Below are 15114 nucleotides of genomic sequence, written 5' to 3' on the forward strand. Positions count from 1 at the left end.
GTCATCGTGTCACCCTATCCTTACGTTTACATTACGATGGTTACACCTATTCTCTCGTTAGAATCGATTTCTGGAACGTCGAATTCCTAAAAAAGGTAATCGTTGATTTTATTTAATAGCCAAAAGACGATTACATAAATCCTATTCGATAAATTTCTTTTACTTTGACGAACCATTTTATCGTCGTACGAGAGATAGCACCCAAAGTATATACGATACTGCGTCCGGTAACGAATTTTTTCCTTACCTCGCCTTCCTATCCTCTTAGCCAACTACCATTCCTCTTTTCCTCCCTACCACCATACAAACGCATCTTTCTCCTTACTTCGTATATAATGTCAAAGCGTTAGAAATCGCCTTAAGGCTCTAGATAAGCGGCCATGTACGTGCTACGTTATTTTCTATTGCATCTCTCGACGAAGCCTCTATTTTACGGTTAATTTTGTATTAGCTTAGCGATGAGACCTCGAGGTTAAGTTTAAACGTCTTTCGGCTTTTTGTTTAAACAACTTCGTTTCTACATATGTACCGTTAATCCTAGTTGTACGTAATTTTCACGTAATTTGCTTTAACTTATTCACATGCCATTGTCATTCATGATTATTTAATGAAACTAAATTCGTATGCGCATAAATTTAGGCTTTTTTAATATCGGAGCTATAATAAACGATCGCAAATTATCCAGGGCGCGCGCAATTGACTCGACGTTTAATTTACCGATAGCTGTTCTACTCCCTTACCGGAAATAATATCTTCTTTACCGACCGTTATATCAAGTTTGTCCATTGTAAACATCCCGTTTACGTTGACCAGCTTAGCATTTTCATTATATCAGACTTTATTATACCTGAAATATTGTAGAATAGGAAAAGAAGAAACAAGCAACGATCGAACGTACTTTATTCGTTCCTACTCCCTCGTTCTTTCTTATTTTTTTCTTTTTTTTTCTTTTTTTTAAATACGATTACAAAAATCTAAGTATAAATCTAAGATGATAAAATTAAAGGTACTTGAAGCATAAAAGATGGAAAAGATGGATTTACGTAAAGGTCTATTGTGCGAAATCAGTCGATCTTTTTTTTGAAAATTCTCTGCTTTGTTATCGGTCTCCAGCACAAACGTTTTAATCCGTAGATCAGCGCCATGATGATTATCGCGTAAAACGCGCCAACGTCCAAAGAATAATAACGTATTACGCCCATGCGTCTGAAAATGAAAAAGATCAAAAACCATTAATCATCGAAAATGTTAAAGTATCGTCTATTGCGACAATTAATCTTCACTACTGTCATTTTTATTCCGCACCCAACTATCCGCAAATACTTTCTACTCGCTAATCCGTAAACATTACGGTAAATATTTTTCGAAATTACCTCGTTGTACTCTTGAGGTGATCGGCTTCGCCGTATCTCGCAACGTGTTCGACCCACCACGTGGCAAGTTCTTGGGGACCTATCGGAAGATCTCGTAATAAAATGCTTTGTTTTTTCGCGGCTCTCCTGTATGTATTGTTTCGCAGTGCTCCAACTTTAAGGATTCCCTCGCGAAGGCTTCCTATCGATAATTTGGCCAAATCCATCACTAAAGCGTAGCCTAATTTTTCTGCAAATTAAATTAAAAAAATGAAAAAGAAAAAAAAAAAGAGAAAAAATAGCAAGCGGATTTAAATCGGAATGTTTTTCCTCATGTATTTAATATAGTCTAACTTAATGGCGCTTTTTGTTCTCTAAGAATGTTGCGCGTACATTTCTTTACGTAATCCATAATTCTGGGACAGAACGACGTATGATTTATGTATTTCTAAACTCAAAGTCGCATACCCCGTTTTTCTGTCTCCCTCTCTCCCTCTCTCTCCCCCCTCCCCCTCCCCCCTCCCCCCCTCTCTCTCTCTCTCTCTTTATATATCGCTCGTCCTACTTGACGTAATCTCTGACGAAACTCTGCTTTCAATTCGCGCTTAGTAGTGCGTTCAACGCAACTCGGACCATAGAGTAGATAACAGAGAATGCATTGGAATAATTTTTTCAATTATTTATATATCATTCAAGAAAATGTATCGCTCGTCGAAAAATCGGATAAAGTTGGGAAGACAATTAATTAATTTCACAAGTTGTTCCGATGTTTATTTTAAATTAAGCTTACCGGCTTGAGCCGCGTTTCCATCGTGATCACAGAAAACAGGTAGTACCAAAGTCGGTGAGCCGTGAAAAGCTGCTTCGTGCAAAGACAAAAGACCACCGTGCGAAACGAAAGCTCGAAGTTTCGAATGTCCAAGAAGTTCTTGTTGAGGCCACCAACCTGCCGTTTTTACGTTCACCGGAAGATCTTTTATTTTTCCTCCTTCCCATTTCCATATGACGTTGTAAGGTAACGTAGCGAAGACCGCTACAAAAATTTCACGTAAGGCTGTAGGCATTCCGGAAGCTCTCACGGATGAACCCATCGAGACGAAGATGAAACCTATCCGATAAAAAAGTTTCAACTTGTTTATTATATTTTATCGAGATAATTATCGAAATAATTGTATTTCGCAAATGGATATATTAATTAACGTATAAACGAAAATATAAAAATGTTTCTTATTCGAGAAATATGCAAATGCTTTAGACTTGTGCAATAAGAGAATATGTCGTTATGTAAAATATATGCATATACTTGACAGGTTATTGACTGCAAGTACACCGTAATATCTCTTGACAAAATTTCGCCGATGATGATAATAATAATAAAGGAAACTTTAATCTTTCACTCGCGTTTAAATATTACGACAAATTCTAATCAATGGTTAAGAACGTATGAAGAATTTTTTTTATTTACTTCCAAAGTTTACGACTTTCGATCATAAATATTCATTAACTTAACGTTATTAATTTCCTTTTAACTCGAATATATTAGATCGTATTATTCATCCTTAATACGTTCTTATATCGGTTAATATTTCAATTAATGTTTCGACGAAGAATAATTTACAATGACATACTCCGGGATTTAGAATTTATGATGCTGCGGATATCATCGATATTTCTTCTCAAAACTCGTGTCTGCATATCTCTGAGCGATCGTTACGCAAAATCATTACATGTTTTAGCTGTCGTTAAAAGTCTTATGTATATGTGTCTGTCTGTCTCTGTATGTGCATGCATGTGTGTGCGTGTGTGTATATATAGAGAGACATATTTATATATAGAAAGATTAAATGGCAAATAAAAGACTTTACCTCGACGTAAAAACAAATCTAAATCCGGACTGAGTTGCATTGCTGGTCTGCAATGCAGACACGCCACATTTACCACGTTCGCCAAATACGGCATGGAATCGGCTACGCTGTAATGGCTATTTTGTAGAGTCAACGGTATTTCCGAGGTCAGATATCTTACATCGGGTATTTGCTCTCCTGTAAAAAATATCGTTATAATTTTCCTTTTTCCTTTTTATTTCCTTCGATCATATTTCTCATCGTCGAGCAGGACGTCAAAAACTGTCGTCAAACGACTGGAAAGTTACCTAAGTACTTTCGAAGCGTGGGCTGTAGATAAACAGTAATCATGATCCAATACATGATTTCTAAAGTGATCAGGCATGCGGCGTTGATTACTCTTTGTAGAAAATTCATGTCTTGCGTTAAGGCTTTCCCAAAATATGGTGTCACCGACCAAGGAGACGGATTTCCTTGGCGGGTCATCGAACCACTGTACAGAGCAACCTATTCAGAGAAAGACTCGATAATTGTTATTCAACCAGTTAGGTAAGTGGAATATTTTAATAGAAATCGATAAGTATATACCGTATTTAACATGATCGTAGGTACGCTTTCCTCGTGTAAGATAGCCAGGAGACATTCCGGATAAGCACCGTCGACCACAGCAACGTTCCATCGTTCACACTGACTTCCATCCGGTTTTCTGAGAGCAGTGACCGAGACGTCGTCCTGTAACAAAGCCTCGCACGCTTCCCAACCGTATCTCATTGCGTTCCACGGCGAAAGTGGTAGTTCGTCGCGGAATCTGGCACCTACCAAGTCCCACTCCGAGGTATAATTGTATACGTAAGATTCGAGAATCGTTGGGACTAATTCATTAAGACCATTGTTAATTCCTATACCCGAGAACGCGCTTGCTAAGGTCACATTGTGACCTCGCGATTTTAAAGCGTTACCAAGAGCAACGAACGGTATCGTATGCGATTTTGTACCACCCATTGTAGCTAGTAAAACGTTGTAACTCTTGGCCAATCGAATAACGCAAAATAGCGTTAAAATCGTAAGGATCGTTCTCATCTTTGATTTTTTTGACTTATCACGTGCGTATTTCTTTTTTTTTTTTTTTTTTTTTTTTTTTTTTTTTTTTTTTTTTTTTTTAATTATATCTACATTGTCTTCGACGTATGCCAACGTATCGTCAATCGTTATCACTTTGAAAACACTAGAAAATTTCGTAACCAATTATAGGATCGTTTATGTTTTACTCTCGAGTCGATTCTACCTTCATCTCGCAAGAGAAACTCCGTTGGATCTTCTAACTCGTCTTCTTCTTATTCGAAATATTCGACATAGTCTGCTCTAGAACCGTCTCTAAAACGATCTCAAAGACCTGCTCTTGTTATTTTAATATTTGCCTGTGAAAACCATTGAAGGTGAATCGGTAAAAGGATATACCGATAAAAGGAATCGATGCCGGAACTAATGTTATTTTCTTCATTCATCTAGCCTTGCTCTTTGTTCGCGACGTTTCCATCTCTGATCTTTTTCGTATAGACGTCGTATATAAGACATCGAGAGCTAGAGTATATTTAAATGTAAATGTCAATGTCAACGATATAACATAGAGGAAGAAACTGTTTCTTCTTTTTTCTCTTTCTCTTTGTTTTTTTTTTCTTCTTTTCTTTTTCGTTCAGCCTCTTCCTTCCTTTCTTCCTTTCACCGAACGAGAGATCGGTCAAGCGAAATAAGATTCTTCTGTCCGAGTTCAAAGAGATCGTATAGGAACTTACCGTGTTCTTCGTTCATTCACGTTCGATATTCGGACTTTGTTTCTTCCTTCATCTCGTTATTGCCTCTTCGCAAGAGAGATAAAGAAATAGAAAGAGAGAGAGAGAGAGAGAGAGAGAGAGAGAGAAATTTTTTTTATCGATAAGCTCTCGATCGATCGATCATCGGAATAAACATAAAAATTTTATGCCTTTCTCGTTCTCTTCTTCCTCTCTCGATCGGCGAATGTTAAACTACGAAGCTCGACGATGTCCCGTATTCTTTACTCACGCTGACTTTCACTAATAACGCTTCTCATCTCAAGTGCAGGTACGATTCTTCTTGTTCACCGTGACAATACGATGACCCGAGAGAACATACGTTTTTGTCTGATAATCTCTTTTCATGCTTTTCTTAGAAATTTTTTGTCACTGATTTCCTCCACAACGAGAAATTTTGTGCAAAATTTTTTGATTCTTCTCATTAATCTCTCTCTCTCTCTCTCTCTCTCTCTGAATTCGTTCTAACACTTTTTTATACTTTAGAATGTGATTCACGTTTCAACTCGTTCTTTCGTGGAAATTTTTATACGTCCCTATTTCGTGAAGCCCTGTTTGCATCGATTTCACGAACGAACGTGGCTCGAGAAATTAGCCCGAGCGAACGAACGACCAGCCGAAGACGTTCGAATATCGCGGAGCGTGAAAGTTTGACTGACCAACGGTGGTTTAATGATCAGCTGAGCTCAAAGAGGGAAAGAAAGAAAGAGAGAGAGAGAGAGAGAGAGAGAGAGAGCGTTTTGTCTCCCACCCAAGATTACTATGCCTTATTCGCAATCTCGTTTCGAAGACGATGTTTTGTCTACGAATTGTGGTTTGGATTCGTAACGGTTCGCCCGAAAGATTTGCTTAGAGAGATGAAAAAAAGGAAAGAAGATAAAAAAAAGAAAGAGAGAGAGAGAGAGAAAGGTATCGGAGCAAAGAGGAAAGCCAATCGAATGAAATTCAACTCAAATCTCGAGTCCGATTTAATCGAACGGACCTTTTTCTTCTTTTCTTTTTTTTTTGTTTTTAATTTCCCGTTGGAAAGACAAATTTGTGTCTCTATTCGTCCTCCCCTTTTGTTTGGAGCAAACGAATGAAACGATTAAAGCATTCTAGAAAGGTTGCCCATTGTTAAGTACATATAGAAAATAATAGTAGATCTTTCTTTGCTCGAAGAAATTCAAGAATAAAGTCAAATGAGAGATAACAATGAGCGAGTTGTTAGATAAGTCGGAAGGAAGGAAAAAAGCGAAATGGCCGCATGAAAGAATTAGGACAGATTTCACTGGCTTCGATCGCGTCGTACCGTTATTTCTTGCACGATTGAATCCTTCCTAAGAGATGTTTTCAATCGCATCGAAAGGCCACTATTATCGAACGATAGGTCCTTGTATCTTCTAGTCGGGATAAGCCGATTTGATTCTACCTAATATATGAGACTTAATCGACGATCGGATTAGATCGAATCGGCGAAGACGTACAATTGAAATCCAAGATCGATTTATCTATCCTCTCAAGAATATGAATAATTTCATCCTAGATAATTGATATTCTCTTTTTCAATGAATTACTTCTTTTTTACGTAGCGATTTTACAATGTCGCGGCCGCTCGGTGATTAGACTTCTAATCACGATTTTCACCTGTCGGAATAATAAAGAGAGTGTTCTTGGAACGTCGATACTGTGTCGACGAAACAATGTCGAGGAATCGTTTTAGGCGAACGAGGGTTTTATCCCCGTCGTCGACTTTCTACTCGGTTCGTGTACCTTTCTATGACAGACAAAGAGAGAGAGAGAGAGAGAGAGAGGGGGGGGGAGAGAGATTAAGAAGTAAATGGAGAAAGAAAAAGTGCCTGTACATATGTACGTGTAAGTGTGTGCGCGCGTGTGTCTGTGAGAGACGCAAAACGATAGAGCTTAGATTGTAAATAGCGTTATTACCATTTTCTTAGAGAAGTGCAGATGCAGTAGATAGTGGAAATCGCATTGAAAGATCGTCGCTTCTACCGTTGAAATCGCGTGGGTAGTAAAAGGAAAGATTATAATTAGAATTTGTGGCAAACACATTGGTATGGATCGATGAATCCGTGCAAGATAAACTTCGAAAGACGAAACTAACTCACGCGAATATTACATCGCGTGTATCGCTTATTATTATCATCGTGAAAGTAATTTTATCTTTCCCTTGTTGCGACTCGTTCGTATTTATTATAAATTTACCATCTTTTCTTCTTTCACTTCCGTTACTTCCTTCTTTTATCATATCGTATTCTTTAACGCTCGAAAGACAAGGCAAGTATTTTTCCCCAATAGTTTTGTGAAACTTTTTAACGAGAGAGCTCTCTCAATGTATCGGTTTTCACGAGTACGATTTCTCGATCGTAACGCGATCGAAATTGTCCATTTCTTTTGTATTATCCTATAAATGGTTTTATCTCGACGTCTTTTTTCTCTTTTCTTTTACTTTCCGCGTTAACGAGGAAACGATCGTTCTTCTTTCTTTATTTGCTTTTTTCTTTTTCCCAACACTTTTCTTGAAATTCTCATTCGACTTATCTCATACATGTACGATCGATGGATTATGAGTATGCGTATTGTTTATCCAAGCGATCGATTATATCGATCTAAAGAAATGATATTATGTAAGAGGAAGGGCTCTATATAATGAGAATGTTGACTAGAGATCTCATGAGATTGAACAGTGCCTAACCGGTTCTTTAAAGAATCTTTAACTTTCAAATGTCATGGTTATGCGAGAAACTAGCCATAGATGCGTTTAGATGCGTTTTCCCACTCTTCTACTGCAATGTTTAGTTTAAACACGTGATTTCTCCATGGGAAAGGGTAATACTCTCTATCTCTGTAAACTTCACCTATTACAAAATCATATATTCTGATTCATCCAAGTTTCTTCCTTCCTCCCTTCAGAGAAGGAGAAAGTTAATTAGTTATTCGATTTGCGTGAAATTTCTTTTTCATACAAGTTTTTTGCCTACGCATCTTTGATGATTGTTCTTGTGATTCTTGTTTAGATCGCATCATTGAAAATCGATAATTTCTAAAGGTAAAATAATTTACCTTTAAAATATTTTTATTCGTTCTTATTTTAAAATTCGTCGATACGTTCGAACGTCCATTGAACTGGATCATGTAAGTAAACGGGTTTTGCTTTCTCTGAGAAGTTGAAGATCGCGGACGGCAATCGGTATTTAGGTGATATCCGTTTTCGGGTTCCTTCATCTTTTTAACATTTGGAGTTTTGACGAGTCACGAGAAAGTGACTAGCCTTGAACCATTTACTCTTATCGTTTTTTTCATTCCTTGCTCTTCACTTTTATACATCTTTAAACGAGACGAAATTCATTATGGTAACGATACTCGTCATTTCGCTTCCTTTCGATGACACCTTACAACGACGACACCTTAAAGCGTGCGTTAGTTCGTCTTCGTCGTCGTTATTGTTGTTGTTATTGTTGTTTTGTACGATAAAAAATTGCGATCACGACTCGGACCGATCGTGCCAATTGTATAGAGAAACTCGTCGATACTCGACGCGTGTCGATCGGAGGAAGTGAAAAAATGAACAAATTTTTATTCTAGTTTCGACCTTTTCTTTTCCCAAATCATTTAAAAGAATTCTTTCGGAATAAATTAAGAGGGGATTTTTTGGATATTTCTTTTAAAGATTTAAAAACGAGAAGCGACCTTTTGAAAACGAGAACGATGATCGACGATCGTTAAATGTTCTCATGATTTCACTCTCCTCCGTAGGCGCGTGTTTCGACTTACGATTGTAGATTTCGTACGGCTCCAGGATGGTCGAGGAAGAGGGGAAAAATAGCGGGGAATTATCGCAATGAAATGAAAATAGCACGACGGTGAAATTGATTTCGTGATTCTCTTCTCTCTACTGCGCAATTGTTAACTTCAAATAACAAATGTTAAAAAGATCGTAAAATGATTGTAATTGATACGATCGATTTTCTATACGAAAATCATTGAACGTTCGAGCGACAACGATTGAATATCATCGAGGGAATTTTTTCCTTTGAAATTATCCTCAAACATAAATCTGCTTCATTATCGATGACTGAGAAATCTAATAGCTTACGGACGAACCGCTTCTTCGCGGTTGATCCTTTTTACGTGTCTCTCTTATTTATATAGTAGATATATAGCATGGCAGTGAGAAACAGTTAACGCTTGCTATTTGCTCATTTTAAAGCCCACAGTTACATCTACAATTGTTTGAAATTTTTCTTTTCTTTTTTGGCTATCGATCGCCGAAGATTCGTAATTTTTCATTGTAAAATACAAAGGAAAATATATTAAAAATGTGGCAGAACGAGAGAAAGAGAGAGAGAGAGAGAGGAGAGAAAGAAAGACATCAGAGATCAGAACGAAGAAGGTGCAAATAATAAAATTGTTATCCCAAAAACGCATATATAGACACATACAGTGGTATATACGGGAACATGTAATATATACGTATATACTAACTTTCGATAAAATAAGATAAATCTTATCCAAGTTGCAGTATTCATGCGTGATAGGTAATCGAAACCAAAGAAGAGAACTCAGATTTCCGATTGGTTGGTTTCAGTGCTTCTGCTACTGTTTGTTGATCGTAGTCAAAGCAGTCTGTTGACTCCCGTTCGTGCCAGTTTCAATATCACGAATACCAAGAATCTTTTTCAAAGACCGCGGAAACTGAGCGTTTAATCCAGCGTAAATGATGGGATTGTAACAAATGGAGGATTTAGCCAGGAGAGCTGGTAATACGGCTACCGAGGGTGACGGTTTCACCTGAAAAAAAAACCAAATCTTTCTATTTTAACAATACTTTTGATACATTTGTCTCTTTTCTTTTTCGCTTTCTCATATTGATCTTATTATTCGTTGAACACTTACATTAAAATATTGAGCCGCAAGAGCAAGGGCGGCGTAAGGTGACCAAGCGATGAGAAAAGTGCTTATCATTAGTGCTACCATTTTCGTTACTTTGGCCTCGCGTCTCCCTCTGGCACCTGCACAGGTACGAAAAAAAAAAAAAAAAAAAAAAAAAACGAAATATAAAGGCTGACAAATCTTTCGTATAATCTTTCTTACCGGCTTTCTTCTTCACTCTTATGGTAGTTGTCACGATTGCAAAATAACTTGTGACTATAACGACAACTGGTAGAACGAGTCCGAGAATAAATAGGAATCCTATGTAGCTGTCGCTATTAGTTGCTGAATCGTGAACTTCCCAGGACACGCTACAGGATACGTTTCCGGCCTCTGGACCGTAACTACCCCAACCGAAAAGTGGTGGTAACGACAAGGATAGCGCGTAAATCCACACCGCAAATGCTAGGAACATGGCGTGCCTGTTTAGCGATCAATGAATTTTCAATTAATCGACCCATTTTAATATGCACGCCATTCAAACTGCGTTTATCCATTGATGCTCAACTTTTCGTTAAAATACCCGTGAAAAGTATCGCTTTATCGCTGCGATTTCCTTTTTTCATTTCCTTCCTTTTACTAACGATCACGTAATTTTCTTACCATCAGGTAGCTCGAAATTCTTACTTACTGTATATATAAATATAAGGTCCAAATACGAAACTCATTAAGGTAGTAAAGGGCATCAAATGACTCTATAGGAAAACGACTCGAATGGAAAAGAAAAAGAAAATTTATCTTGATGAGGATAATTTGCTCTTATTTACTTTAGATTACGGTTTCTTTTTTTCTTTTCTTTTTTTCACAAAAGAACTAACGTAGTAATTAGTAAGAGTACTATTGAGAGTGGTTAATTTAGTCCCGTTATTCTTCTTCCTATAATAGATGTAGAGAAAGAGAAAAAAATATCAATAAAAAGAAAACTAAGGAAAATTTTATCAATCGAATTCGTGTTTTCTTCGATTATTTTATTTATAGGATACTCGATTTATACGATAGATACATACACACGTTGCCCAAATATTTTTTCTTTTCTCTTTTGATGGTCGGCTCTTACTAATTCTTTTCTTTTCTTTTTCTTTCTTTTTCTTTTTCTTTTTTTTTTTTTTTGCCAAAAGCTGAAATGCGAATAAAATATTTTAGGTCGGATCGCGGCCAATTAAAAAAATTCCCTTTCATTCACTCTTTGAACATAAATTGACATAATTTCGAGTCAACGTATAAGTTACAAAAGTTATTCGATTAATATGGCGCATGACTTGATAACTAAATAAACGTTATTATAAAGCCAAGTTATGGTGGAAACCCAAAGACTGTATTTAATAATTATCGATATTATTAAAAATTCCATTAGCGCAAGGTGCAAATATCAGTTTTAATTTTCATTCAACCAAAAGGAATAAAAGCACTTTCCTTTGATATTAACGAAGCTCCGTTTTCTTAATCCATAATTAATTACATTCTATGAAAATTTTTCAATGAAACTGATTCACCGTTGATCTCCTTCTGCGTAAATCTTTCGTTATCTCTTTTATTTTATAAAAAAAAAAAAAAAATATGTTAAATCTCCTGACTTTGAGCACAGCTCTCTTCTTTCTGTCGCAAGGATATTTAATTGCACAAAATATTCGCGTTCGTTCCTTGAATGAATTTCAAAGTTCTTTTTTTTCTTTTCTCCCATACCGAAAGTATGAAAAATGAAACGAATTATAAAAACGATTGTGATAATTTATTTAAAAATGGAACTGTTTAGCTTACCGAATCGACAACGCTTTCATCGGTCGTGTAATTAATAACCATCTTTCGACAGCCATCACGGTTAAGTTACCAATACTAGCGAATCCCAATGTCGACATGAACCAGGCGTACCTTCAACATTGAAATATCATTGATGATTTATCGAGAACTAATAAATTTGGAAAAGAAAATAAATACAAATATGTGTTGGTAATTTTATGATTAGATACGTGCACGTTGAAACTCGTTGGTACACAAAATGCACAAATGCACAAATGCACAAATGCACATACGAAGAGACAATTCCTTCGTTATTGTAAATAAAAAAAAAAAGAGAGAGAGAAAGAGGGAAAAAGAGTTCCTTTCGTTGGACGATTCAATCGTGACTATCAACCGAGTCTTATTAAATTTGTAAAAAGACTTTTTTAAAATTCACAAGATACGATCGTATTTCAGAAAAGTTTGCAACATTGCTTCGACCGTACGACCAATGCGGTTGCGTCGTGTTTTCTATGAAATTTCGTTATCCACCGCAAACATAGTCCATCTGAGATCTGACGAACCATTGTCGACGAGACAGGAAGATAGATGAAAAGTTTGTTGATTGATATTAAAAAATAATATTATTTTTTTAAATATTAACGTACGTGCGTCCATAAGTATATTATTATTTTTCGTTTTAGTTTTAATCTTCACTATAATTTTCTCATCGAAAATAAAAATAAAAAAATAAATAAAAGTATATAATAAAATAGAAAGATAAAAGTGGAAAAAAGAAAGAACTGTACTTTTATCGAAAATCACGTTGCCTCTGTTCGAACAAATTAAGTAAAAAATTTCAAATATATCTTTGATAACCATTCCAGTAGCGATTAATACGAGCATTGACCATTTCTTTAATTGTCCTTTCGATAATTATAATAGTTGCACATATTATTGCCCGTTTATCACCATGTCATTTCGATCGCATCATTATTATTATTCGATATCATTATTAACGATAAACTATAACAAACGAGTTGAATTACGAAAATAATAATCGATCGAGTATTCGCTAATAGTACGGTCAAAGCTCTTCGTTATTATTGGAATTATTGGTTATTATGGCATTAAAGTGTTTAAAACCCATTTTCATCGTGTGCGTGTACATATGTGCTTATTGTGTATTATCAAAGAAATGAGTATTAATCCTTTGGACTTAATTTTTTTACAATTTATTCGCTACGAATTTTCTCGTTTTTTCTTTTTTTTCTTTTTTTTTTTTTTTTTTTTTTCTTTTATTTTTAGTAAAACAAATATACACACTTTGTTTCACGTATTCCATTCAAATGAATTTTTGTTGAATAAAATTTTGTAATAAAGAATTGTTAATATGACATTCTACAGAATGTCGAGACAAATAAATATTTGAAATAAATGTTTGAATTCTTGAATTAATTGAAATGAATGAAATATGATTTTAATTTCATTGTGTAGCGATCAACAGCCATATACAGTACGTGCTTTTTATCTTTTGAGACAATGTAGTTGAATCTATTCATTGTTACGTATATATATATATAGATAATATAAAAATTAATTTTTTTCTTGTTTCTTTTTTTTCTTTTTTTTTTTTTTCTTTTTCTTTTTTACCAAAGACACATGTTATAGTCCCAATACCATCCACCGTTGATCGCCGAAATCATTGCCAAAGGATTCCCCAAGGCAGCTACAATAAAATCTCCAACCTTTGAAATAGAAATTATTCTTTTTTTTAGTCGTTCTCGTAGATCGCTTTTGAAAATATTGCATTTATTATCCAAGATTATAAAAAACGAAATTGACATCGATAGGGTTTTAAAATTGAAGAGAAGAATTATTGCTTCTGACAATTCAATTATTTCATTCTACTTATTCTTTTTAAATTTTTTTTAAATTTAGAGGACGGAGCTAGCGAGGAAGGAAGGACAATATCGACTGGTAGTTTATATCCTTTATCGAACACTCCTGTCCCCTCGAGGATAAAATACGTTTTTCTTAATTCTCTATAGAGCGACCTGCGGGATCAAAGCGGACAATCATTTGAGTAATAGCAAATATAACTGTCCGATGAACTTTCGATAAGTATATTTTTGATATTTTAAAGATCATTGATAAACAATATATTTTGGGAGAATTTTTATATATCGTAAGTTGAAAGTGTATGTTTGATATTTTAAAGAACGAAATCATTGATAAAGAATATATTTTGGGAGAACTTTTATATATCGTACATCTTTCGATGCGACTCGTACAAACGATCGATGATATTTTTACTACAATTTTTTTTATCGATTTCAAGAAAATAAAATAAGATAAACGTGCGTACTTACGACCATATTGAAAAGAATTACATTGACAGGAGTCCAGAGTGATTGAGCGTCCTTAACGATGATAAATGCGACAATCAAATTCAGAGTAAAACCAAAAAAGCCAATAATACCGAGTACAACGGATGCACCCACGTAAATAATTGGACTTATTTCTTCATTAACAGTAACGTTAATGTGATCAGTCTCGCGATGATAAAGAGACATGCTCGTGCAAAATCAACGTGATACGTGATTTGTATGATAACACAAAGGAAAATCGCGTTAACGTCACGTGTCACAATTTATTCGAAATTTTTCCCCGAAGAGAACCGCGGGAAAACTTGCTAGCGTATATTAATCAAAGCAGTGACGATATTTCGAAGTCACCCTATCCTTATATGTTCGTCATCCTCTTTCCTCCCACCATCGCGTCACTCATTCTCTCCCTCTCTCTCTTTTATCCATTCTGGATTCAAGCAACCCCCACATGATAAGGTAGCATGCGCGAAATGAAGCGTACCACCACCATGCTCTCGTGGTTCATCCGCCCCTGTTTTTATCTTTATAGACGCACACATAAAACTCCCTTGATCCAAAATATCATCTATATTATCTAGATTAATTCTAGGTTTCACCTAGAATAATTTGAAATTATAAATTCTTTTTTTTTTTTTTTATTGTTTTTTTTTTTCCCCATTTTCATCGATAAGAGACGGTGTCTCTTGCTGAAATTACTTTCTTCTTTTATCCCACGGTGGTCATACTTTTTCTCTATTTTGTAAAAATTATAAATAAAAATGATAAAAGTTTGTTAAAAAATTAACACAATTAAAGTTGCAATGACGCACGCAACTTTTTGTGACAATGATTTTATTCCATTTACCAATTATTTATATTCCGTTATACACCTGCGTATTTTTTGTCATATAACGTAGCCACTTTAAACGCTGCATCGTTAGAGCCGGAAAAAAAATATTTTAAATCCCGTGCTAATGTCACAAAGAGATTATAGTCGTTAATTTTGGATTAATGTCAAGGTCGATCGTCAGTGCAGTTATTAATGATAGCTATGATTTAACAAGGTATAGGT

At 35.4% G+C, this 15114-nt stretch overlaps 2 protein-coding genes across 4 annotated transcripts; both read right to left on the reverse strand.

Annotated features, from left to right (window-relative positions):
* Nucleotides 1-886: 886 nt before the first annotated feature.
* LOC124422889 (UDP-glucosyltransferase 2-like) lies at nt 887-9365 on the reverse strand. The gene is made up of 6 exons (XM_046959847.1): nt 3785-9365; nt 3505-3703; nt 3218-3394; nt 2143-2460; nt 1374-1602; nt 887-1206 (listed from the first exon to the last, which is right to left on the reverse strand). The coding sequence occupies exons 1-6, from the start codon at nt 4274-4276 to the stop codon at nt 1065-1067; spliced, it is 1557 nt and encodes a 518-aa protein (XP_046815803.1). The 5' UTR covers nt 4277-9365; the 3' UTR covers nt 887-1064.
* LOC124422892 (pinopsin-like) lies at nt 9268-15067 on the reverse strand. Of its 3 annotated transcripts, XR_006941940.1 has the most exons (7): nt 14046-15067; nt 13327-13421; nt 11716-11826; nt 10120-10379; nt 9922-10037; nt 9511-9816; nt 9268-9283 (listed from the first exon to the last, which is right to left on the reverse strand). XR_006941940.1 is itself a non-coding variant. In XM_046959856.1 (6 exons), exons 1-6 carry the CDS (start codon nt 14247-14249, stop codon nt 9622-9624), a joined length of 954 nt encoding a protein of 317 aa, XP_046815812.1. In that variant the 5' UTR covers nt 14250-15067; the 3' UTR covers nt 9434-9621. The 3 variants fall into 3 exon arrangements, 2 of the variants coding, with proteins under 2 accessions (XP_046815812.1, XP_046815811.1); XM_046959856.1 differs by lacking the exon at nt 9268-9283 and having other exon boundaries at nt 9434-9816; nt 13354-13421; XM_046959855.1 differs by lacking the exon at nt 9268-9283 and having other exon boundaries at nt 9434-9816.
* Nucleotides 15068-15114: the final 47 nt, after the last annotated feature.

Source organism: Vespa crabro, chromosome 3 (genome assembly GCF_910589235.1).
Source record: "Vespa crabro chromosome 3, iyVesCrab1.2, whole genome shotgun sequence".
NCBI lineage: Eukaryota > Metazoa > Arthropoda > Insecta > Hymenoptera > Vespidae > Vespa > Vespa crabro.

Coding starts and splice junctions, on each gene's coding strand:
- LOC124422889 (XM_046959847.1), bottom strand. CDS start 4,276: ATGAGAACGATCCTTACGATTTTAACGCTATTTTGCGTTATTCGATTG. Junction 3,704..3,784: donor CTACGATCATGTTAAATACG/GTATATACTTAT, acceptor TTCTCTGAATAG/GTTGCTCTGTACAGTGGTTC. Junction 3,395..3,504: donor CACGCTTCGAAAGTACTTAG/GTAACTTTCCAG, acceptor TATTTTTTACAG/GAGAGCAAATACCCGATGTA.
- LOC124422892 (XM_046959855.1), bottom strand. CDS start 14,249: ATGTCTCTTTATCATCGCGAGACTGATCACATTAACGTTACTGTTAAT. Junction 13,422..14,045: donor TAATTCTTTTCAATATGGTC/GTAAGTACGCAC, acceptor TCTATTTCAAAG/GTTGGAGATTTTATTGTAGC. Junction 10,380..11,715: donor ATGAAAGCGTTGTCGATTCG/GTAAGCTAAACA, acceptor ATCGCTAAACAG/GCACGCCATGTTCCTAGCAT.